The sequence below is a fragment of the Arctopsyche grandis genome, chromosome 11, assembly GCF_051622035.1.
Source record: "Arctopsyche grandis isolate Sample6627 chromosome 11, ASM5162203v2, whole genome shotgun sequence".
Classification (NCBI taxonomy): Eukaryota; Metazoa; Arthropoda; class Insecta; order Trichoptera; family Hydropsychidae; genus Arctopsyche; species Arctopsyche grandis.
Window position 1 is genome coordinate 29,070,361 of NC_135365.1, and position 26,823 is coordinate 29,097,183.

The 26,823-nt window shown below is 33.7% G+C and overlaps 2 protein-coding genes across 2 annotated transcripts; one reads left to right on the forward strand and one right to left on the reverse strand.

Moving 5' to 3' along the window:
- Positions 1 to 1,151: 1,151 nt before the first annotated feature.
- On the forward strand, positions 1,152 to 4,389 carry LOC143918639 (uncharacterized). Its single transcript, XM_077440581.1, has 8 exons — positions 1,152 to 1,158; positions 1,232 to 1,382; positions 1,466 to 1,684; positions 2,329 to 2,473; positions 2,587 to 2,704; positions 2,789 to 3,009; positions 4,068 to 4,195; positions 4,272 to 4,389. Exons 1-8 carry the CDS (start codon positions 1,152 to 1,154, stop codon positions 4,387 to 4,389), a joined length of 1,107 nt encoding a protein of 368 aa, XP_077296707.1.
- A 6,000-nt stretch (positions 4,390 to 10,389) lies between these two features.
- LOC143918780 (uncharacterized) lies at positions 10,390 to 17,828 on the reverse strand. Its single transcript, XM_077440836.1, has 2 exons — positions 12,054 to 17,828; positions 10,390 to 11,951 (listed from the first exon to the last, which is right to left on the reverse strand). The coding sequence occupies exons 1-2, from the start codon at positions 16,911 to 16,913 to the stop codon at positions 11,652 to 11,654; spliced, it is 5,160 nt and encodes a 1,719-aa protein (XP_077296962.1). The 5' UTR covers positions 16,914 to 17,828; the 3' UTR covers positions 10,390 to 11,651.
- Between the last annotated feature and the right edge of the window lie 8,995 nt (positions 17,829 to 26,823).

Below are 26,823 nucleotides of genomic sequence, written 5' to 3' on the forward strand. Positions count from 1 at the left end.
ATCAAATGGAGAATACAATAAAATGATACTCAATACTTCCCACTTCTCTCTACTATGCTATGACCTAACCAGAGAACATCCATTCAAACCGAACCCAACATTTACTTTCTGGTTAAAATACGTTGGGTGCGAAACTGAAAATTACAAATCTAGGGCCGTAATCGGATGAGCAGTATTTCACGAGCCAATTGACAATCATATATTTATCAAAGATACCTGAAGTCGCCATAATCCCACATCCAAACAGTCGGTAAACGTATTATTACGCAAAAAGCGATCTCGCACAAGTCAATAAAATCTCGATCACGGAACATCTGGCACTCGAGTTCTCGTTAGTACAATATTTTGATTGATGGAGTTTTTGGGTGCCAGATGTTCCGTGATCGAGATTTTAGTGACTTGCGCGAGATCGTTTTTTGCGGAATAATACGTTTACCGAATATTCATGGCCTATTTGTCGATTTCTGTACGATTCCATGTTTACTCACCGGACGGAAACGAAAACCAAAAAAAAAAAATCTTTCCCAAGGGTCTTGACCACATAATAGAAAAGTATTACATACAATGTAGCAACTACGCTTGAAATCGAGTAAGCATTGAAAATGAATTGCCTTATTTCATTTATACGAGGACTCTGCGTAGAAGAGTCGACCCACTCGAGATGTGGCGTCTACGTCTGGAAAGTGACGAGGATCTCGTAGACAGCGAAGAGGTTCTAGATGTCCGTACTTCGAAAACTTCAAATAAATAATAGACCGTCTGTTTGAGAAGGATACTACGCCACTTTGAACACACCCAAAACCTTGACAGAGATAATTTAGGAAAAGTACATAAGGGGAAGGTGAGGAAAGATGAAGTAGAGTTGCTGGCCACTTGGATTAGATGTCAATTGATGGTGTTTCGTGATTGTGATTGTTTTGTGTAATTGATGGTGAATTGATCAGTTAGTAGTAAAAATGGAAATACCATTGAGGGCACAAAAGGTACTTAATAATGTCAAAGGGTTATTATTCTTAATTTTAAAATCCAATGACATTAGTATACCCAAGTATTGTAGTATATACCTTTATTAAGAGTGAGATCTAATATTTATATTATTAAAAAGAATTAAACAAGTGAAAAGCGTTGAAACAAAAATAGTACTGTTAAGAATGACAGGTAATGTAAACGACATATTATTTTAATAAAAAATTAATGGCTTGTTTAATATAAAAATCAGAAATTGATTTAGATTATCCACCATATAAAAGGTGGTTCACCATTTCCAATTGGCATCCGCTTACAGCATATTATTTTAGAAGTTCAAAATCAATCAGAAAAGAGCAACAAGCACACTTCACCAATCACGAAAACGTTTACGTACATCCATTGAGTAGATTTAGGCGAGTCTATAAATCGAAATGTTAAAAATATATAAACTATACATCAAATGTATCTTATTAATTTATTTTAAATATGATTTTAGATGGTGCTGGGAATCGTTCATGATGTTTTTGTACTTGACCTATTTTTTGTGCTTGACTTTTCAAATCAGTTTTCAAAAACCTGAAGACGATTACAGCTTTGAGATAGTCATTTTCATCATGGATGCTATATTTTTGGTGGATATTTATTTGAATTTTAATACTGGATGTGCTAATAAATTTTCAAGAACTGTTTTGATGGATAGAAATAAAATAAGACGGTTTTGTTTATAATTTTTTTTATGTATGTAGAATATATTTTTAATTTTATTTGAATTAATATTATTATTTTGTAAAATATAAGGCGTTATTTGAAGAATCACTTCATTTCTGATTTTTTATCTTGTTTGCCTATTGATGCTTTTCTCTCATCGCGAAATTCAATATGGCATTTGGTCGCGCTATGCGTCCATCTCTTGAGATTTTTCCGCTTTTCCTCGTTTTTGGATTATCTGAAGCGTTTTTTATTGGTCAGTATTAATGTTGAGATGTTGCTCGACGGTTTTTCGTTTGAAAATTATAGCAATTTTATTTTTTTGTAGAAGATATTAAACGACGAATACATGTCTTGGTTTTGCGTCGAGACAGTTTTCTTCTTATCAGTCATCCATATTGTCGGGTGCAGTTACAATATATTGCACACGCATTCTTCATTATTGATTGACGTCGATGATGATAAGTTGCTGTGGACCCATCGTTTTAATATTTCATCCACTGAAAGTGAGTTCGTCAATTACACAGTTGGAATTTTTTTGGCGTTTTGTAATGCATTTCGTAAGTCATTTTTCATTTATTGTCAATTTTGTTGGGAAAATAAAAAGTTCCTTTAGATATTTTTATAAACTTTTTTTTAAAAATATTTTAGAGGTCAGCTCGGGACTCATTCAACCGATACAACGCTACGAGCTGATGATATTTGTGGCGAACGTTTTTATACTCGGTTTTTGTACACTTCGCTATGCAAAATTAATTCTGATCCACGCTGTAACGAAAATGAGATCTTCAATGATGTATTATAAAATAATTAAACAACACAGAGTGAGCCCGATATATATAATGATACGATTTTTATAAAATTATAACCGTCTCATTACACTTTTAACATGTTTAACATCTTTTTAAGGAGTATATGACTAATCTTGGATTTCCGTCTGCTTACAAAAACGTCATAAACAGATACAACTATTATATGTACCGACATAAATACTATAATGAAAATGTGCTCATGGAAATTTTACCAGGTTTTAAATATATGAACATTACTTTTACAATCCTAAATATACATTCATACATTTTTGTATCAATGTGTAAATATTTTTTTACAGATCACTTTAGAGCTGAAATACATTACTATTCATGTAGTTCGGTGTGCAAAAATGAAATATTCATCGGTGTACCGATGGTCGTGGTCGCTAACATAGTTTCTCGTCTGAAGTACGAAATTTACATGCCGGAAGATTGTATCACTACTCCCGGTTTCCTAGGTGAAGCCTTGTACTTCATATTGCACGGCTCCGTCAGAATATACACGCCTTCTGGAAAGGAAGTAAGCAAAAAACCAGGACTTCACAAAACAGATTGATATCGCATTCAATTGGATTTTGAAAATTTTTAATAGTTGTATTTTAGGTTAGGTTCATTGTTGCGCAAGCTAGAAAGTTGAGGTTGGATTGGATCGGGTTATTTGTTAATTAGAATAAATTAACATTTCAATTAAAAAAAGTCTGTATGCTATTCATAGGTTAGGTTAATTTTGTGTATAGAATTTAATTATTTTAATCGTATACTTTTTAGGTTAGGTTAAGTTTTGCGTGCGTTAATTACATATTTAGTATTTTTAGGTTAGGTTAGCTTTTGCGTTTAGCAATGATTTATGTACATATTGTAAAATTTTATAATTTAACAAAGCCTAACTTTATTATTATATATGAATAAAGAATAAATATTAAAGATTAGAATGATTATGTTAAAATTTAAAAATTCTGATATTATATTTGTATTTATTTATATATTAATTATTTGTGGCAAAACTTAAGGGTAACATTTATCGGCCCGGCAAAATAACCCAATTTCCAGACAAATTAGGTATTTATCACGACATAATATGCAAATTACCATCTCTGAAACATTTCGCCCTGCAAATAAAAGGAGCTTTAAGGTTAGGTTAAGTTAGAGTCGGTTTAATTCATTGAAGATTAGGTTTTTAGGGTCGGTATTTATTTTTGTTACTGGCAATCCATTTGACGTTTGATTTGCCGGGCGGACCCCGATTGGGTCGTGCAAGCTATTTTAGAAATGTTAATTTAACATTAAATGTCGTTTTAGCTTATGTCGTGTAATTTATTTAACAGCCGTGACAAAAATATTATCCCAATAACTATAATTTAATACCTTTATTAAAATGTATAAAATTCTACATAATTTTTCATTTAGGTATATATTGAATTAAAAAAATAATTTTGATTTTTTGCTTCAATCTTAAAATCAAAATAGGTTATATCATTCATATATATATTTTTTAAAACATAATTTTAAATTTTAAATTAGCATGCATCGATTCGAAAGGCATAATCACATTAACTAAAAATATATTTAATTTTACAGTTCTGTCACAAAACAGATGGTGAAATTTTCGGAATAATTCCGATGATTTTGAAGAACACTCTCACGATGTCTCTTTCGGTGTCCATAGAAGTGACCGAAATTTACAAATTAGAAAGAGACGACTTCAAGTATGTTTTGCATTTCGCCTATTTTTACGTATCGGAATATTATATAATTAATGAATGAAATCAAAATTTGTTTCAGCGAACTGGTGTTGCCTGACGAAACGCTATCGCAGAATATAAAAAAAATGGCGGATAAACTTAAGAAATACATCGAAGTCGTCGATTACCAGTACAGAGTGTCGAAGGGATTAGAATAAATTTAGTATAATATTGTATATTGTTAATGCTCTATCTATTATATGTATGTATACATAGTTATTCGACATAAACTCTCCAACTCACTTATCTCATATGCTATTGTGGTTTCGTTACAGAATGCACTATATGTGATACTTTTTAACAAACGACTCGGAAAAGCTTCTGAGAGACTTTTCTCGTCGCGAAAACGTGCTTTAAATGAAAAATCATCCAGTTCTAATTGAAATCGTATCGAGAATACTCTATTATAATGACCTCGATTATCAAATCTAAATATATATGTATAAGTGCATTGAAGTTACATTAAAATAATAAAAAAATATTAAGTTTTTCAATTTGAAATATTTCAAATTTTTTTAGTTATTTTTTCGTTTGATTGTTTTGTTATTGTTAGATTATATATATATATATATATATAGAATTTATTATGTGAAAAACGAGCTTGTTTTCCTTCTTTAAGTGTGCTTATCGCGAAATCTGCTCGAGGAAAAATAAGCTGTAAATATTGGTGAGGTTTATCGATTCATATTTATTATGTTGTTTTCGACATCTTCGTTTGCAGTGGTGTAGTAATTATTAAAAAAAATGGCAATTTCAAATGTCTATGCATTATATTAATGTCACAGTAAAAGCGTAACAGATCGTAATTGTGCACTCTTATAAGTTGATATAAGATAGTAAAAAGATTGTTAAATATAAATCTGCTGTAACTCTTTATTAAAAGCACTAGTGTTGTGCCCGCTGATTTCAACGGCTGGCTTCGGAAAGGAATTGATTAAACTCCCACCGTTCGCCTGAATGATGAATGAATGTGTATGTATCTTCATGGATGTGTGTATGTGCATTCTTAGGCGCATCTGACGCTGACGCCACCCGTTCCAACTCACTCAATATCAGGAGCACATGTCAGATGCTCCACACACCCCCACTTCCCCGCTACCTGACTTTCCCGTGTCTCCTCGACATGATCGGTCATCACGCTATATCCCTATGCATAACGTAGACTCCTGGTATTCTAAAATTTGTTTCTTGAAATCTCCATACTTGTCGATGCACTCGAACATACATTCCGTTCGTGTATATATATTACTAGTGTTTTGCCCTTTGATTTCAACACGTGGTTTCATAAAGAAATTGATATACGAATTGATTAATTAATTAATTATTCTTCCTATTATTATAATTATTATTATTATTTATTTTTATTTTTTATTATTATTCTATACTATTGTATTAATATCTATATATTATTTATATGGACGATGGTGATTGCACTATTCTCCCCTTCGTCTGGAATAAAAAAGTTATTATTATTATTAAAATAAAGTTATATATTATGTATAAATATAATATAATATTAATCGTACTAAAAAGTACGCGCATTATACGCTCACCAATCCAACCCGTTCGAAATGATGAATGAATGTGTGTGTGTGTGCGTGTGTATGGTCACCCGTCGCTCGGCCTGACGTCGCACATGGCTGTCGCCACTCGGCCTGACGTCACATGACGCGCTCCCCCCCACTTCCCCGCATCTCCTCGACCACTTGACTCAGATTGGCTGTGTGTCCACGGTCTGGCACATATCCACATACCCACATCGCATCCGTTTTTATATATGAAGGGCTGAAAACCAGACTGGTACAAGTGACATTTTTATAAACAGCTGGTTTAAGTGCTAAAATAATAGCATTTCATATATGCTATTGTTACGTACGCCGCGGATTGAGCGAATTGCACTTAGACCAACGGATATCTGTTATCGGATTAACTAAGTGCATGCACTTACTTCCAAGGATTATATCTGGACTCATTTAGTGCATTTAGGCTAAACAATGACCGTTATTAGTTATTTCTCAGAATCGGTACGGGGAGACCCAATGTCGTGGAAATACATATCCGAATACGTGACTATTCAACAGGTAAACAGATTAGACGTCCTGAGAGATTGACCCTTTATAAGGCGGTACGTAGGCGATATCATGTCATTCTGGACTGAGCACTGCCAGTGCGTGTATCTCCTTAATCATCAATAAATGCTGTGAAATGACTGTTGGCCTTTTACTTGGATCCTCCACCCACCCCTACGCAACACTATTATTTTAGCATTTAAACCAGATTTTTTTAAAAATGTCACTTGTACTAGTCTGGTTTTCAGCCCGTCATATATTATTATTATACAGTAACAAAAAAGCACAGGCATGATCATATCGTAAATTGATCCCTCTAATACGAATTGATTCAGTTACTTTCTTAAATATTATAATTCTTAAATACAGTATTTTAGTATTTCAGTAGTGTATGTGGTCAGTGTGTACACTGTATATACTAGCAACAAGATACATCAATTAAATCTGACGTGAAAAAGTACGCATCCCCTAATCATTTTTAATGTTTTTAAATCACACATCGAATTAGTATGCGCACAATTTGACTAGTAAGTGTGTTTGTTCGCTGAATTGTACTCACATACACAGTAGGTATTATTCAATTAGTTCAAAATTCAGCCTGTTGCGAACTATGTATGTAGGTCACCAATAAACAGGGTGTGTCGAGAAAGTGTTGACCAATTTCAAGATTTTGTCGATGACGTCATTGCGAAAAGGTTGGCGGCTGGGGTGGGGGGAGGGGGTCATTCTGCGAAGTAGTAAAGCTTATTATAATAGTGGACTAATTTATGGCGTTCGCAATTTCGAATGTGCAAACATTTTACTGTCTGCCGGTGGTGGTCGGATGTTGACTTTTGGGAAATATTGTAATTTAAAGTGGGAATGAATATTTGTCGGCGTCCGTTCCGTATAAAATCGTTTCGATAAATTCAGATGAAATCGCCAAACTTTGACATGAAACTGTTGGTCTTGATTTATTGTCGTAGGCATCATAGTGGGTGTAAAAACCATTGAAAAAATCGAATATGTTTTTTGACTTACATACATACGTGTAGACCGTGATTGATATGAAAAACATTATTGTGAATATCCTCCTTTATGTATTTTCAAGTATTCGAATAGTCATTCACCAAAAGTAGGCCCCTTCCTCTCGTTCTCTCCACGCCATCACGTATGATGAATCATCTCAGAGTGCCTTCCCCTCTCTACATTACATTTTTAATGAAATTAATAATACAAATTTCCTATATGTTGATGGTTAAATCAGGCCTGCTTAAATTATGGTAAATCATACTCAAGTCTTCAGCTGAAAGCTAATGATATTTTCCATTGTATATAGCCAGCAGCATAGCTCGGTCGTTAAGCTTCTGCCTAGCATCGAGAGGCACCGGGTTTGATCCCATGAGCTAACCTAGATTGAAAAGATTTTTTCTGAGTATATCTGTATTGCTACTGGTCAGATCTGGATATTTGTGATTCCAGGTCGATCGTTTCCTATCAGAGTTTGCCAATTTCACTGATTTCATTGTTGAAACGGTTTCCGATTAAAATTGGCTGGAAACCTTCCTACCTACTATGTCACCACTATTTGAGTATGATTAATGTACAATAAAATTTATATACAATTCATAGATGTGTCGTTAATTTGCGAGTTTTCAGTGTCTCGTAATTCAGCGACTTGTGTATTAAAAAAAATGCTGCATTCTTTGTAATTGGCCAGGAAGGCGCATTGGGGTTTACCTGTAAGGACTTCCTGGTGTAAAAATGTAATAAAAAACAAAACAAATACGTATGTACATATGCTTACTTTTTTCATATACTGTACATATGTATGTATATACATACATATACACATATTGGGAAAGATGGCATAGGTTCAAATTTCCAAGTCTGACTAGCATCACTACAGATAATACTCGGAATAAATTCATTTCAATTGGTCAACCCACCGAGCTATGCTGCTGGATATTTTAATATATAATTTTAATAATATTTTATAATAATAATTTTAATAATATTTTATAATATTTTATAATAATTTTATAATAATGTCCAAAATTAAGAATATATATATAAAATGAATTCCTTATATTAAAAATCAAAGCACGTCACTGGTATGTACATATGTTAATTACTAAGAAAATACCAGGTTTAGTTGATTTTTGAAAACTTATGAGGATGAATTGAAGAAATAGTGAAGATCTATGAAATTTTCGTATGGATTTTATGGCTTTCTTAAAATATTTAAATATGATTTAAAAATTATGTTGACAGTTAAGACAGACCTGCTCTTAGAATTGACAGAAAACAAATCCTCAAGCTTATACTAATCCATTTCGATATTTTTTCGTCTTGGAGAACAAAAGTGTTGGAAAACCTCTTATGCATTGATTCAATTTATTTTTTTAAATATAATATAAGCCACAATGACACTAAAGAATACTATAACGCCTCACTGTGACCAGACAAATAAGCATAATACAAATACTATATACATATGTATAAGAAAATTAGCGAGATATCTATGTTATAGATAATAAATTTTTGAAATCATATTCAAATAGTGGTGACATTGGATAGGCTGGTTTTTTGCCAATTTGACGGAGGAACCGTTTCAACAATGAAACCAGATTAATTGGCAAACCCTGATAGGAAACGATCGACTTGGAGTCACTAATATCTAAGTCTGACCAGCAGCATTAAAGATTATACTCGGAATAAATTCTTTTCAATCGCGGTCAGCTCAAATACATATGTTATATCAGCATATATGTTATAGATAATACATTTTTGTAATCATATTCAAATAGTGGTGACATAGTGGGTAGGATAGTTGATGGAGGAACCGTTTTAACAATAAAATCAAATAAAATAGCAGGCTATGATAGGACACGAGTAACAAATATCCAAGTCTGACCAGCAGCATTTACGATTATACTCAGGATAAATTATTTTCAATCGAGGTCAGCTTTCGGGATCGAAACTGGCGACCTCTCGGTGCTTAGTATCAACGCAACTACCAAACCATGCTGCTGGCTAAATTAATTGACTTGGGTACTTTCTGTGGATGTTTGCAAGAAGTTTTTGACTTTTTAGAAGCACTTGTAAGGATTGATTGGTAAAACAGAGTTGATAAACTGACGAGTTTTCCTCGAGATGAGTAAAATTGAAAAATATATGGATATTGGTAGAATAGGATTGTTCAACCTGTAAAACTTTAATGATACACGTATCTCACTTTATTTTTCAGCTGAAAGAATCTCATCCACCGACTCAATGTTGAGTTGAGTGCCATTTGAGACATCCTGTATAAAATATGTAGAGGAAAAATGAAAAAAAAAACAACACTAAACACGAAAGTAAAAAGCTTTAGTGCGCGAGTAAAAGGACTTTTAGTGTATTCACTAATGTAGTACGTATGTGTAATATATTGTTAATATATATTTTTTTATTATCACAATAAAACGGTACGTGATTCACATCACGTAGCTCGATTCCAAGCGCATTTATTTAAATTAATCTTCTGAAAATCGTTCTCAATGCGTACATTTTCCGACTAATGCTTTCGATTTAATTCAAGTTGAGGTGATCGTCAGCCTTTGGAGATGTCGTATAGATGATTTAATGTTGAGATTTGAACCGATTTCGAGGATAAGAAAGGATAACTAGTTGAATTACATCGTACGTATAATATAATATATATGTAATATCATGGAGTAGTAGGGGAAAACTTAAGTCTACCGTGCACGATCATTGCTTTCATAATAATATGTGTGGGTGTATGTTGTTTTACGTTTGCTTCATATCGATGTATTATAGTATTATATCAATATTATGATATGTCTGTATACATAAAATAAATCATAATACTGGAAAAGAAAATCGTTTATGATTTTATTTGTGAAGCTGGGTAGTAATTCTGATAGTATTAGATCTTTACATAGTTAAAGTTGAACATTTTGATATGTAAATATATGAATCAAGGTCATAGTTGAATGAAAAATTAGGTTTTTCTTAATATCTATACTTAAGAAAAGGCAGAATAGCCGATGAATCCAATTTCATATTTTCCCATGATGACATTATCGGGTTGCCCTTGAGCAATGGAAAAGACTTCGATAATGGTTTGATGTAGTTTATTGAAATGTAAAATTTGCACGTGGTGGGCCAGCGGAGCGTACGGAACACAAGCTGTCCGTACGCCGTCTACTCGGTGACTCTGTCGACCGTCGCGTATTTCCGCTTGGGCCGACACTAATGCCAACTCGTCAATAATGCCAATCGACAATCAGTTAATAAGACTGTTTGCCACACGTCATTACAAAAGTCGGAACATAGTCCCACATAGGAAAACTGTTGAACAATACAGTTATTCTACAGAGTTACAGCATTACTGACGAGTCGTTTACAATAAATCATAGCTCTTAAAATAATTAAATAGAGGGTGAATAATGAAACCTTTGCCTCATCCAGTGTGAGGATAAAATCAATTTATTGGTTCAGTAATATTTCAACTTATAGGTATACCTCTGGTGAATGTTGTTTCTATTTACATTAAAATTTTTGAAATCTCCTTTGAAGCTGTGAATAAGCATTACAAGATAAGTTTACTTTAAAGAAGAGAGAGTGGACTGTATATGGTTTAAAACTTAAGCATTCCTCATCTTGATGTTAACTTAGACAATACAATGTTGACACTGTTACAGTTGTCAAGACAGATCAGCTATTACCGATCAACTAAACTTGATTAGTGAGTGTAATGCTCCTAAGTTAACTTGATTTCATCAACAAGTAGCACAAACATTGCTAAATTAAAAGTAAATTGGAAAGTCATTCATTCATTCCTACAAGCAGGAAATGAAGGCGAACTATGATTATAGATGTCTCTACGTTAAACATCGAAATGTTCAGTATTATAATATTTACTTATTCTATGATTCACATAAATACTATAAACAGTAAGAGTTAACTTATGTTTTCATAACAAGAAACATAAGACCTGCGGATGACTCCCGGCAGGTTATAATTAAGTAGACATGAAATAATTTAAGATGCTCCATTAAGTGTGGCTTGGAGACTAACATTAACAAATCATGAATCTAATTTTAACTGTCAAATTTGAACAGTTTATTTTAAACTCGGATATAATCCTTCCGAGTGATGACATGAGACAAGTCTTATATTATAAAGACAAAATGATTAGATTAAATTCGGAGATATATACTGCCGAATGTTAAAATGAAAATAGCTTAAATTATACACACAACACAATTAAAGTGAATTACGGAGTACTACTATTAACATTGAATGATTTAAACTCATGATTACATCTAATAAGTAATATGAGTTGGGGGTAGTGTCTTCGGGTTAAACTAAGCTACCGAAGTTGACGGAATTGAAGCTGCTGTTTCTCCTCCCTCTTGCTGATCTTCCTTCCTGTCAAGTGGTCCTTGTGGTAGAATCGGCAATGGCGCCACTAGATGACTGGACCGACGAAACTCTCCGCTGGCAGTAAAGACGTCGACGACTCGAACTCTGCCATCTGGTCCGGGATACAATTTAGTGACTCGACCCAAGACCCATCGGGTTGGCAGCATGTGTTCCTCCTTTAACAGGACCATTTGACCCACACTCAGATTGTTGCTCGAGTCCTTCTTCCATTTGTGTCGTAACTGCAAAGAATGTAAATATTCCGCCGACCAACGTTTCCAAAATGCTGCTGTGGTCAATTGTATCTGAAGCAGATTGGCATGGACATTAGTGTTATATTTAACCTCCATTGGAAGAGCGAGTAAGGATCTGCCAATTAAGAAATGTCCAGGTGTGAGGGGTAAAAGGTCTAGTGGATCCGAAGACAAGGGACTAAGAGGACGGGAATTCATGCAAGCTTCTATTTGAGTCAATACCGTACAAAATGATTCGAAATTTAAGGTGGTGGCCTTTAACACCTTGTTTAAATGAATCTTCATGGATTTAACCGCTGCTTCCCACAGCCCTCCCATGTGAGGCGCCCTTGGCGGGTTAAACTTCCAACGAATCCCTTCGGAGGCTACATACCGTAGTAGCTTCTCCTCATGAGGACGTTCGTAAATTAATTTTACTAAATTAACGAGTTCACGACTTGCACCGACAAAATTAGTAGCATTGTCGGAATATATCGTATTGGGCCTGCCACGTCTGGCTACGAATCTTCTTAAACAATTTAAGAAATTTGAACTCGTTAAGTCTCCGACAAGTTCCAAGTGAACTGCCTTACTGGAAAAACACACAAAGACACAAACGTAACCCTTAATTATCTTAGAATTCTTATTGCAACCACTCTTCACAGGAAAAGGTCCTGCGAAATCTATCCCCACATGACTGAAAGGAAAATTCGCAGTGGTACGTTCAAGCGGGAGTAATCCCATTAATCTATTGTGTGACAGTGGTTTATTTCTGAAACAAATGACACATGAACGCACCACTCCTTTGACAGTATTATGTCCGGCCAATGGCCAATAGGTCTGCCGCAATAACGACAGTAAGGCTTGAGTACCCAAGTGAATATATTTCAAGTGCGCATCTCGGACAATCATGTGTGTAAGTTTATGCTTATTTGACAAGATAATGGGTGACGTTGATAGAGTTGTTCCCAGAGGAAGTCTACTTCCAACACAAATTAAATTCTCGTGGAATAGAGGGGACAATTTAGCTAATTTACTGCTACTGGGAATTGGATGTCCCTTGCTCAGCAAACGATATTCCAATGGAAATGATTCCATTTGCGATAACCTAATCAAATTATTTAAAGCATCATTTAATTCTAAAGCGGACGGTTCGTTATTTTCTTTAACGTTTAATTGTTTATTCCTTAGTGGCCGACGAACATATGATAAAACTCGAAGGAGTCTTGGAAGATGAGAATATTTATCTATCCAATTATTTTCCCTCACAAGGGTAGCGTTAGTGACTACCCTTCTCTCTGGAAGATCTATTGTGATCTCAGGAGGTCTTCGAGGCCATCGTGATTCGTCTAATTTCAACCAACTAGGGCCGTCCCACCATAACGAATTATGATTTAATTCTGATGGTTGAGTCCCTCGAGAAATTAAATCTGCTGGATTGTCTGTAGAGGAGACATGGTACCACTCAATGGGTTGAGATATTGATTGGATTTCGGCCACTCGATTGGCAACGAAGGTGGTCCATTTACATGACTCTCCTCTAATCCAATGCAATGCGACGGTTGAATCCGTCCAATAATATTTTTCATTAATATGAATTGTTAATTGGTCTATTGTTGACTTCATTAACTTTGATAATAACATAGCGGAGCACAGCTCTAAACGCGGAATAGTTACAAAACTGAGCGGAGCGACTCTCGAACGAGAACACACAAGATGACATTTGGAATTTCCCAATTGATCAGTACATTTTACATAAATACAAGCACCATAAGCTTTCTCGGATGCGTCACAAAATCCGTGTGCCTGTATATTAATGACATTATTTAGTATTATCAATCTAGGAATTTTATAAAGTTTCATGACTGTATTGGATAATTGACAATCTTTCCATTTTTTGAAGATTGTCTGAGGAATGAATTCATCCCAACCAATGGTTTGTTGCCAGACAGATTGCATTAATATCTTATAATTAATTAACAATGGAGATAATAGTCCTAATGGGTCGAAGATCTGACTAATTACTGATAAAAAGTTTCTTTTTGTTATATTTTCAGTCTCGACTTCGGTTTGAACCTTAAATACAAAAACGTCTTCCCGCGGTTTCCAAAATAAACCTAAAGTTTTGTGTGATTCGTTAGAGAAGTTAAAATCTGAACAATCGTCAGCTTTAACATCCGTGATTATATCGGAGTTGTTCGATGTCCATTTGCTTAAGGGCATACCGGCTGATAATAATATGGTTTCCAGTTGAACCTTTAATAATTTACCAGCTTCAATAGTATTAGTTCCCGTGAGCAAATCATCAACATAAAAATCACGTTCGATCACTTTACTAGCGATGGGATATTTGTTTCTATTCTCCTCTGCTAACTGATTTAGACATCTAGTAGCTAAAAATGGGGCTGAAGCAGTTCCGAATGTTACTGTATTAAGCTTGTAATGCTTGAATTTACTCTGGGGATCTGTTCGCCAAATGATTCGTTGTACATTTTTATTTTTCTCTGCTATTTGAATCTGTCGGTACATCTGCTTAATATCCGCAGTAATCACGTATTTATGGAGTCGAAAGTTGAGTAGTAAACTTAACAAATCTGATTGGACATTAGGTCCCACCATCAAAATATTATTTAGTGAGATATTAGACGTTGTCTTTGCGGACGCATCAAAAACTACACGATATTTAGTGGTAAGGCTAGACTCCTTAACCACGACGTGATGAGGTAAATAACAATGAACCTCATGTGCCTCCGGAGGTTCACACTCTGACATATGTCCTAAATTTATGTACTCTTCTAAAACTTTATTGTATTCCATTTTTAAATTATTATTGGCTAAAAAACGTCTTTCCAAAGTTTTGTGTCTTTTCTCCGCAATGTGCAATGAACTTCCTAATACTACCGGGGAATTTTTATATGGTAAAGCTACACAAAATCTACCGTTTTTATCTCGTGATGTGTGTGCTTGGAAATGTTCCTCACATCTTTTCTCCTCAAGAGATTGATGTTTTACCATAGGAACCTGGTCGATCATCCAAAAGTTTTGAATGTGACTGTCTAATTGACTTAAGCCTATGTGGCTCTTCCCTGGAGCATTATTTACTTCGGGATATGGACCAACTATTGTCCATCCGAATTCGGTATCCTTTAAGATAGGCATACCTTTTCCTAACTGGATGGTTCCTGCTTTCATAGCATGAACGCAAATCTCGGCGCCGAGCAATAAATCGATTGGCGTCGGTTTATTCCAAAGGGGATCTGATAACTTGATTCCCGCTGGTATTGAAATTAACTGTTGATCCAGTTTCACAGTTGGAATTTCGCCAGTAATTTCTGGTAATACCAAACACAACACTTTGGTTGAGTAATTAGTGGTTGAAGACCTTATGGTCACCTTGGTGATGTGACGAATGCTACTTTCTTGATTAGCGATACCTACAATTTTTTGAGAGATTTTCTCTAATTTGAAGTTATTCTTCTTAGCGAAAGATGTGGTAACATAGTTGACTTGTGAGCCGGAATCTAATAATGTGCGACCCTTAACGACCGTTCCATTGGACGTTATAATGTCTACTTGTACCGTCGGTAAAATTATCTCCCTTTGAGAGAAATGAGTAGAATGAGCATTAATTGACTTCCTTCCCGTATTATTGGAACTAAATGTATCGTCCTGATGCAACAAAGTGTGATGGTTTTGTTTGCACCTTAAGCAATTATAGTTAGACTTGCAATTTGTTATCTTATGCGATGAATTTAAACATTTAAAACACATGTTATTAGATTTAACGAATTCATTTCTTTCCATACTGGATTTTGCTTTGAATTTATCACATTTGCCTATGAAATGATTATTTCGACAGAATGCGCATGCGTTTACCTTACTTGATGGGTTTTTGTTCGCGACATGAGTTCTCATGATTCTTTGACGACTATGAGGGAATTCCTTCACCGTAGTTACAGATGCAGTAGATTGTAATACATTACATCTATTCTGCAAGAATGTCTCTAAACTTTCATATGGTGGCATTTCTCTGCTAACCAGCGATATTTCCCAGTCTCTTACTATATTAAAAGGTAATTTCCTTAGAACTAAACATGTTACCCATGGATCTAAAATTTCTCTCGCGTAACCCAACGATTCAATGTTTTTAATACACACTGTTACCTGATTCAATAGATTTCTCAATTCGATATGTGATTCTCTTGTGATTAATTTTAAGTCACAAAGTGAATTAATCCTAGTTTTGAGATTAAGTCTTGGTAAATTATATTGCTTGTCTAAAATACTCCAAGCTATTTCGTAATTGTCTGAGCTAATATCTAAACCTGATACAGCTGCCAAAGCGGGACCGATTAAGGATTGATGCAAATATTGCAATTTCGTGACATTCGAATATTCCGTTTTGTTTCCTATTATATTCTTAAAAGCTTGTTGAAACGATTGCCATTCAGATGGATCTCCCTGAAATGTGGGAATGGTTAACGTCGGTAACTTATCTCTAGCAAATTTAATTGTTGCTTGCTCTACCTTTAGTTTACTATCTTGAAAGGATTGGCAATCTAATGCTGCTTTAAGATTTTTAACTGTTATTGTAATTGCATCGTACTCTTCGTCTATTTTGGCCGCTTTCGGTATGTCTGTAAGGTTATCTAAATATTCGTAATGGAGTTTTCGGACATAATCGTATGCTTCTTTAATGGTTTGATACTGTCCTTCATCTAATTCGGAGGATTTATCTATTTTTCCTTTTAGTCTTTGTACCGCGCCTGAATACCTTAATTCTATTGACGTCATTATGACTTCTACTTTATTTTCCTTCGCTAATATTTCTATCGATTGAGTCTGACTTCGAGTCTGATGTATTCTAGAGCTTGACCTGTCTCTAATAGGTTCTACGTCCCTAGTTGGATTTCGACCTTTATGCGACTTGGAAGTCGAAGCTTCTATTTCCTCGTTTTCAGCACTTGACATTTGTTTCAGAAAGTTGCACTATTTCGTCTCATAAATACAGTTGTTCTCTACTATAGCTGTCAATTGAACTATTCGTAGAGATAAGGTAATAATATTCAATGATTAACCGTGAATCTTAATATTCTACTTTAACTATTATCACCAGAATCTATCCAACATATTTTGGAAGAAATTACAACCCTAAATTGGTGGGTGCTTGATTTAAACCACTTTGGGGCTACAAGTCTTGTGATTTATTTTAAATCACCACTGTTTCATCACACATTATGAAACAAAGAGATCTACCGATGTATGAATATGCCGGTATGTACTTGATTTAATCCACTTTGGGGCTACAAGTGTAATTCCACATTTATCGTGGAAGGGGGGGGGGGGGAGGGTGTTTCTACACACATTAAGAAACAAAGATCTACCGATATGCATATACCGGTATGTACTTGGTTTAAGCCACTTTGGGGCTACAAGTATAATTCCACATTTATCGTGGAAGGGGGGGGGGGGGAGGAGGGTGTTTCTACACACATTAAGAAACAAAGATCTACCGATATGAATATACCGGTATGTACTTGGTTTAAGCCACTTTGGGGCTACAAGTATAATTCCACATTTATCGTGGAAGGGGGGGGGGGGGAGGGTGTTTCTACACACATTAAGAAACAAAGATCTACCGATATGAATATACCGGTATGTACTTGGTTTAAGCCACTTTGGGGCTACAAGTATAATTCCCCACGTGCTTTGCTAATTTTACACTACATCTGATTTTACACTTTTAATACGAAATTCGATGCGACCGATGAAACCTTCCTTCGTAGCGCGATATTATTTTATACAATCGCGTTAATTAATTGTTATACTTTAAAACATATTTTAAAAACTGACCTACCCACATGATTGCCTTTTGAACAGATTGCCTGAGATTGAATACATTCACTTACTTGAATATCCTTTACGATGTTTATGTGATCGTTCCGATAATTTTGGATTACCTCTGTGTCCCATGCGTCTTTGTAGGTTATGTTTTTATTTATATATTTTCTGCGTCAATCACGCGGTCATGTACCTCTGTACATCAATCAATATATTGCTGAAATAGAAGCAAACATGTTATTAGTATTGGAAAGGTATGGATAGTAACAAAGGAACGATACCGATTTCTTAATTGACATCCATTTTTTCTCGACCACGTTTTTTCCTATTGGTTTGTCCGTTTGGTGTTGTGGCCTAGGTTACTGGTGTCCGGTTCGAAGTGACCATCATGGAAAAGACTTCGATAATGGTTTGATGTAGTTTATTGAAATGTAAAATTTGCACGTGGTGGGCCAGCGGAGCGTACGGAACACAAGCTGTCCGTACGCCGTCTACTCGGTGACTCTGTCGACCGTCGCGTATTTCCGCTTGGGCCGACACTAATGCCAACTCGTCAATAATGCCAATCGACAATCAGTTAATAAGACTGTTTGCCACACGTCATTACAAAAGTCGGAACAAGCAACATTAAATAAATTTATAGATTTTAAGTTTGAAATTATATTCAAATAGTACTGACAAATAGATGGTTTAGTCAATTTAAAGAGGAGCCGTTTCAACAATGAAATCAAGATCTACTTGGAGTTTCAAATTTCCATGTCTAACCAGCAGCACTACAGATAATACTCGGAATTAATTCATTTCAATCGAAGTCAACCCACGGGATTGAACCCGGCTACCTCTCGGTGGTTAGCATTAACATAACTACCAATCTATGCTTCTGGTTAATAATAAAAAAATAAACAATAAATAGTATTAAATTGTATAATATTATTTTTACTTTATTTTTTCAATCGAACATATACACTCGCCTTTACAGATCGCTCCAAAGTGACGAGTGTACTAATCAGATACAATACAGTAATAAAATTAATACAAGCATTTGCATTTTTATACAAACATCATTCACAGTGACATCTATGGAGAGATTTTTGCAGCATTTAATTATAGAAATTTGGTGAACCTCAAGACGCTGAATAACTTGAGATATTCAAGAGAGATTGGAAAGGAAGTGCCAAATTAGCCAGCAGCATAGCTCGGTCGTAAAGCTTCTGCCTAACACCGAGAGGCGCCTGGTTCGATCCCATGATCGATTGAAAAGAATTTTTCTGAATATATCTGTAGTGCTGCTGGTCAGACCTGGATATTTGTGACTTCAAGTCGATCGTTTCCTATCAGAGTTTGCCAATTTTCTTTGATTTCATTGTTGAAACGGTTCCTGGTAAAATTGGCTAAATATCCTTCCTACCTACTATGTCACCACTATTTGAGATTAATTAATGTACAATAAAATTTATGTACAATTCATAGATGTCTCGTTAATTTGCGGGTTTTTCAGAGTCTCGTAATTCAGCGACTTGTATAATAAAAAAAATGCTGCAATGTTTGTAATTGGCCAGGAAGGCGCATTGGGGTTACCTGTAAGGCCTTCCTGGTATATATGTAAAAATAAATAAAAAAAATAAAAATTTACAAGAACCGTTTCAATGAAAATCAGAAAATTGGCCAACTCTGAAAGGAAACGATTTACCTGGAGTCACAAACCAAGATCTGGCCAACAGCTACTAGTGGGAATCGAACCATAACTACTCCACTCAAAACCATAATATGCTAAACACTAGTTCTCCCTGCGTTTGTTTGAACTCGTCAAAAATGATTGTATATATTTTAATATTATCGAGCTTTTACGGGAAATTTCACATTTTATAAACATTTTTTGATTTTCAAATGTTTTTTATTATTATGAAATTATGTTCACAATACATCTTATATCTATTTTAATAGCTACTGATCTACTGATCATTTTCTATTTTACAATTTTATTTTATTTGGTTAGTAATCATAGTATTATATTTTTACGTAGGGGTGGGTGGAGGATCCAAGTAAAAGGCCAAAAGTCGTCTCACAGCATTTATTGATGATTATGGAGATACACGCACTGGCAGTGATCAGTCCAGACTGACATGATATCGCCTACGTACCGCCCTATAAAGGGTAGATCTCTCAGGTCGTCTAATCTGTTTACCTGTTGTATAGTCACGTATTCGGATATGTATTTCCACGACATTGGGTCTCCCCGTACCGATTCTGAGAAAGGCCTAATAACGGTCATTGTTTAGCCTAAATGCATTTAGAGTCCAGATATAATCCTGGAAGTAAGTGTAAGCACTTAGTTAATCCGATAACAGATATCCGTTGGTCTAAGTGCAAGCACTTAGTTAATCCGTTAACAGATAACCCTTGAACGGTCACATAGTCTCTGGGATTCTATTCGCTTAATCCGCGGCGTACGTAACAATATTATTCTAATGTTAATGTACAGCATAATAGGAAAAATAGCTCAAAAACCTATTTTATATACATAGATAGTTTGATTTGGTCGTAAAACTTTGCTTTTGAAAAAATGCATCCGTTCTGAATTGTACACAAACATGCAATAAACCGGACATCGGCAAATAAGTATACCCAAAATGCACAATACAAGTTCGTAAAATAATAATAGTAGGGATTATAAATTTAAACGCAGAGCGTGCGCGCCAGCCTTTGGAAAATGAAAACGCTTCGAGGCGGGTACGCTCGGAAAATTCGTCAGTTGTTTTCAAGCTGTCGTAGAGTAAGACTGTCAGTCGCATTGAAACAAGATTGCAAAAAATTAAACAAATAATAATAACAATAAAATAAAAAATAACAAAAAAAAAACAACACCACCGCAATCGACCAATTCAACGCATGAATTAAATATTAAATTTAATTAATTTTAAAAACAATATTAATATATTATTACATAAACAATTTGACGAGACGAAATAGAATATATTACACATATTATTTAATATATATATATATTGTATATTCAAGATTGTATTTAAAAGGTCGAAAGCTTATAAGGCGGTCATTAGCTTAATTGTCGTCCGTGTTTTCAATGACAAATTCACTGCTTGGCCGTTCATGATATGTATTATATATCTGTTACAATACACATTCACTTACCAATCGTACATACATATACATAGGTACATACATACATACATACATATAATCTTGTATTTTCGTACAACGTTGTAAATGTAAACTGAATTAACTGTCGAGTTCTAGAGTTGATCTAATTAGAGGGCGGCTTAATTCGGGTCCGTTTACGTCAACGGATTAAAATCTTTGCATATGTTTCGGTCTTTTGGTTTGCAATATATGTATGTATGTATGTATATTATATGTATTTTTTTCGAACAGTTGCAGACCAGCGATGCTCGACAGTGACAACTCAAGCTTTAGCGAAATTTAAATTATATTTTAAAAATCAAATTAAATTAAAACAAAGGTGCTGCTTGTGGAATTATGAATTTCCGTTTAGAATTTTAATTAGTTTGTGAATTTATTGCGAGGAGAAGAAGGCGAACTTTCAACACTTTCAAAAGCAATTGCGTGAAACTAAACGGTGAGTTATTCTCATTATGATATGTTTATGTCTTTTACTTGGTACAAAAGAATGTGTTCATTTTGAAAATTATTTCCAAATAAGACTTCAAACAGTTGTAAGTCAATTTATAATATTTCATTTTTATAAATATATTGCATTTATTCTATAATAATTATATTAGTTATGTTGCAATAATCTTTTTGATTGAGATATATTACTCTTATTATTTAATATATATATTGTATATTCAAGATTGCTTAAAAAGAGTGTGCAGGATTTTCCATCACCCGTCTGAATTCACGTTTGAAATAATCTTTTTAATAAAATTTAAATAATATGATTGAAAATTTTGTATAATTTTTTAATGCCAAAATGATGCAATCGACCTTTGAGCGTATTAATTTTTTATTATAATTTTTAATATAAATTATTTACTATTTTACTAACGAAATTAGTTTAAATAAAAATGATACATTTAATATTTCACAAATTTTGAAATAAAGTGCCTCATATTATATTGTACATTAAAGAACACATTTTTAGGTTTTACATTCAATATTGATAACTTTTATAAAATCTTATATTAAATTGTTGAAATTAATAAATTTACATACTTAAATGCGTTTTCGTCAAGATGAACTTCACAATCGTATTAAATTATAACTTTTCTTCGTTCCATTTCCAAGAAAATAAAATTTGTAATATTCTCTCACATTGCGAAGGATTCATCAAATCCATTCACTTATTATACAATACAAAATAATAATGTATTCAGCAAACTTTGTGAATTTTTTTCGGTCATTTTCGCTCTGTCGAGCTTTGAGCGATAATAACCGCCGAAGAAATCTAGCTTTTCAGCAACACGTGTTTCCACGAGATAAAGAAAAGCTTATCGGAAAAATTCTGCCAGAGATACAGCCAGAAACGAAGCGTGGATAATACATTTCGATTTTTGACCTTTTGCTTTGGCGAAACGAAACGTACGATAAATCTAAAAAAAAAATCGTCATAACAGAAAAAAATTCAATTCGTCAACCCCCAAAACGAAAATTGAATCGCATCCGAAAAAAATATGTACCCCAAAATGAAGATAAAGAATAGTGATGGATCAAAAGTTAACCGCAAACAACAAAGGGAAAATTGCCTCACAAACGGACTCGCTCGGAAAATACGCGAAAAGCCTTTCAACGGCTGGAAAAAGGTCGTTGTTTCAACAGCGTTGGGAAATTTCTTCGATTCGTACGATAACTTTCTACATAGAGATCGAGTTGCAAATCTTCTGCACGTACACTATACAGAGTATCTCGAAATGAACGACAAGAAACACATATGTATATTTTATCCAGAAGAGTCTATTCTAAGCCCCGTTTCAGTCATTCAAAAAAGGAAAATTCACATACAAACACTTGTAAGTCATTTTGGGACAAATGTTTTCGTTTTCCCACGATTTTTCCTCCTTTGATCAATTGTGAAAATATTTACTCAGAATAATATCAAAAGCTACATACGTTTGCACATTTTTAATTTGAAATGAGTGCTGAATTGTACGTGTTCTGCTTTTGTTCGTTTCATATTCTTTCTCCCATACATTTATGTATGTAATTTTGGCATGAAATAAATTGATCAATTCGGTAATAAATAAAATCAATTCAACTAGTTACGAGATAAAATATATATGATAATAATGCTTGAGGCAATTTTGAAAAGGTCAGACTTTTTGCTAGTTCGAATAACATCATCCTTTATTATTATCAAAATATTTATTGTTATCACACCAGAAGCATCAATTGTGACCTTTAACTATAGCTTCAAACGCAATTTACGTCATATCTTTTAATTAATGTAATCTATGATAAATTGATCATAATATCATATTTTAGACCAAATTTGGTCACTTTGCTTTTAATTGGGTCGGGTAGATTGTATTTAAAAAAAAAATTGTGCTATAGTGGCTTTACAGTTTCCCAATACGCAACTATGGACATATACATACATTTATAAATATAAATGTTGAAACTGGCTATTTATTAAATATTCATGTATGTACAATCTAATATATAATTTCGAAAGAGACTTTGTATGTAAGTTTTGGTTCGTAGAATCCGTGGCGTTATCGAAAATTTAAAATTTTCTATGATGACGATATCGATTTCGATTTCTTTTTCAGTTCCGAAATAGGATTCCTTTTTCAGTTCTGGATTTGGATTCCTGTTTCTATTCCGGATCCGGATTACTTTTTCAGTTCCGGTTCCAAATTCATTTTTCAGTTCTGGATCCGGATTCCTGTTTCAGTTCCAGATCCGGATTACTTTTTCATTTCCGGTTCTCGATTCCTGTTTCAGTTCCAATACGATTCTCAGTTCTAATTTCAGTTCCGATTCCTTTATATATAAAAAAACCATTCGTTTCTGAATGACGTTAAGTATGTATAAATATGTATTTATACTACAAATACCGAGCGAAATTGGGTAAAACCACTAGTATGTAATAAGTATAAATATACCACTAGTGTGTAATAAATATAAACAGTGATTGATTCTAGACATTTTATAATCATTTGAAGGTTATAATAATGATAAAAATGGACAAAAAGTTTACATTTTATATGTAAATAGGAATATATATATTTTTTTATAAAATACACACATGCTAACTAACGCAATATATACGTAGAAGATAAAAAAGCAAAAGTATACTCAAACAAATTTATAGATACCTTAAATAAGGCCGTATTAAATTACATAAAAACATTTTCGATTATTTTTAAGAAATAATAATATCCAAAATCCTATTACGTTTTATAATAAGCAATTTCCGCCAACGTTTCGCTTTCGTTCGCCGATTTTAGTTTAATCCCACCTTCTTACCAGTACGCGGCGTAGACTTCGTTTGAACGTCGATTGCCCGCTTAAAAAAGGCTATACGAGCCACATTTTGGTTCCAAATGAAGCCCAAAACCTTCCTAATTCACCCCATGTACGCTGGGGGTGCAAAACACCCCCATCATTTGGAAAAGAAAGGTTCGTAATGAGGGCGCCGGGCGACGCACGGTTAATCCTACATACATCCCGTACAAACTGCGAGACGTGCTTCTCTAAATCGACTAACCCCGTTAATACAACAAAAGATAAAATTATATATATATATATATATATATATATATATATATATATATATATATATATATATATATATATACATATATATATATATATATATATATATATATATATATATATATATATATATATATATATATATATATATATATATATATATATATATATATATATATATATATATATATATATATATATATATATATATATATATATATATATATATATATATATATATATATATATATATATATATATATATATATATCCAAGTCGATCGTTTTCTACCAGAGTTTTCCAATTTATCTGAAACGGTTTATCATCAAATTGGCAAAAAAAAAACCATCCATATCAATTATTGCACCACTTTTGGAATATGATTTCAAATTTATATACGTACGAGTTTAATACCGTATGTGCTCCCAAGAGTAATACTAGTTAAGACATCATGGGAAAATATAAGTTAAAAAACAAGAAAAATGGTCGTGAAATGATATGGATGTAAAAAATGTGTGCGTATAGATGCATAAATACAATATTATTATCGATTTTATATTATATAATATTATTATATAAGATTATTTTTTTCCGATATGATGAAAATTAATCGGATTTACTTTCAATCAATTTATTATTTGAAATCCTATACGTTCGTTGGTTTTTGGTTCGTTGTTAAATTAACAAACGGATATATTTCTGAATAGATTTTAATTCAATGTCTATTATTATTTCAACGCGGGTGATATGGGCATTATGTAATACGCGCGTGCGCCTATAAATTACCTTACACTATATTTATTTGCAATCAATTTATTTATTAATAGTTTTGGACCATTGTGGCATTACAGGAAGAACCTAATGCGCCACAATGGCCTAAATTTAACAAAGATATAAATACAAGTAAAATTAGTAAAAAACAGAAAAATTAAAAAGCAGAAAACATGGTAAAATAAAATAATAATAAAAAAGTAACAAAAGGAAAATAATAATACAATTAAAATAGTACATAAAAATGTACAAAGGAGAAAGAAAAAGTAAAATAAATAAAACAAAATATGAATAAAAAAAATAAAATCACAGCGAGGCCGAAATGGAAGAGAGTAGATTAAGATTCCACTCAGAATTCACATTCAAATTAAGAAAGTAATGATGAGCGCAGGTTACCAGATAAATATGTTAAAATAACATCCGATAATCTACGCTCCCCAAGGTGGAAAATATCACATTCAGCGACGGCAGCAACGATTTCATTGAGAAGTCGAATAGCTCTTGGAATAGGAGCCATTCAAAAAAGAACTGTGCGAGCAGCAGGTACAACCATCAAATGATGATGTCTACCACGCACATAATTATTAGGGACATAAAGTCCCAACTGTTTCAGCAACAACGGGCATGACGTATTACCACGCAATAGCTGGAGAACGAAACGAATTAACGAGAAGTTTCTCCGAAGTTCAAGGGAATTATACCCAAGCATGCCCACAAGGAAAGGAGTAGGATAGAGATATGGGTAGTACCCATACTCTTTCTTATAAAGAAAACGAAGAAATGCTTTTTGCACTTTTTCGATAATAAGAGAGTAGTTTTCTTCATGCGGATTCCACACAATCGCATTATACTCTAGCTTGCTTCTAACAAGCGAGTTGAAAAGCAAGCGAGAAGACAAGGGGTTGGAGAATAATCTAGCATATCTCAAGACAAATCCAAGTCGACGAAAGGAAACGTCAGCGACTGTCTTGATGTGGTTGTGAAAGGTGAATTGAGGATCAAAAGTGATACCCAAGTCGACCATAGATTCCACACACTTCAACAATACAGATCCAATGGAATATCCGTGACAATAGAGCGAATTCGCACGTCCATAACTCATAATGGCACATGTACTAGTATTCAGTTAATTTTATATAACATATAAATTTATTTAAATTCGTGTATCAATTCCTTTCGAAGCCACTCATAGAAATCAACGGGCCCAATACTAGTCTTACAATAAAGCCAATACTATGGCCATTACCATGATTTTTATTTCATTTTAAAATTCAATACCTCTAAAAAACTCCCTTTACTAAGAGATTTTTACATATTACACAGATATAAACACATTTAAAGTGAAATCAAAAAATCAAAATATTTGGCAAAAGTGAGGACCACTTTATATACACATACATATGTATATATATGCATATATACATATTTAGGAGAAATGTATTCAGAAAATACTCTGCATCACTTTTCCACACCCGTCTGTTGACACAAAAGCAATAAATAAAGGACCACTGGATAAAAAAAACATTCGCAAACCGACACGCACCATTTTTTACCGTCTATCGCAGTAAAACATCAA

What these genes read in the sequence shown, in the direction of transcription:
- LOC143918639 (XM_077440581.1), top strand. An exon ending in CATCCATTGAGTAGATTTAG is followed by an intron (nt 1,383 to 1,465) that starts GCGAGTCTATAA and finishes ATATGATTTTAG; the next exon opens with ATGGTGCTGGGAATCGTTCA. An exon ending in AAAATGAGATCTTCAATGAT is followed by an intron (nt 2,474 to 2,586) that starts GTATTATAAAAT and finishes CATCTTTTTAAG; the next exon opens with GAGTATATGACTAATCTTGG.
- LOC143918780 (XM_077440836.1), bottom strand. Translation starts at nt 16,913, where the DNA reads ATGTCAAGTGCTGAAAACGAGGAAATAGAAGCTTCGACTTCCAAGTCG. An exon ending in TACTCGCTCTTCCAATGGAG is followed by an intron (nt 11,952 to 12,053) that starts GTTAAATATAAC and finishes CATTCTTTGCAG; the next exon opens with TTACGACACAAATGGAAGAA.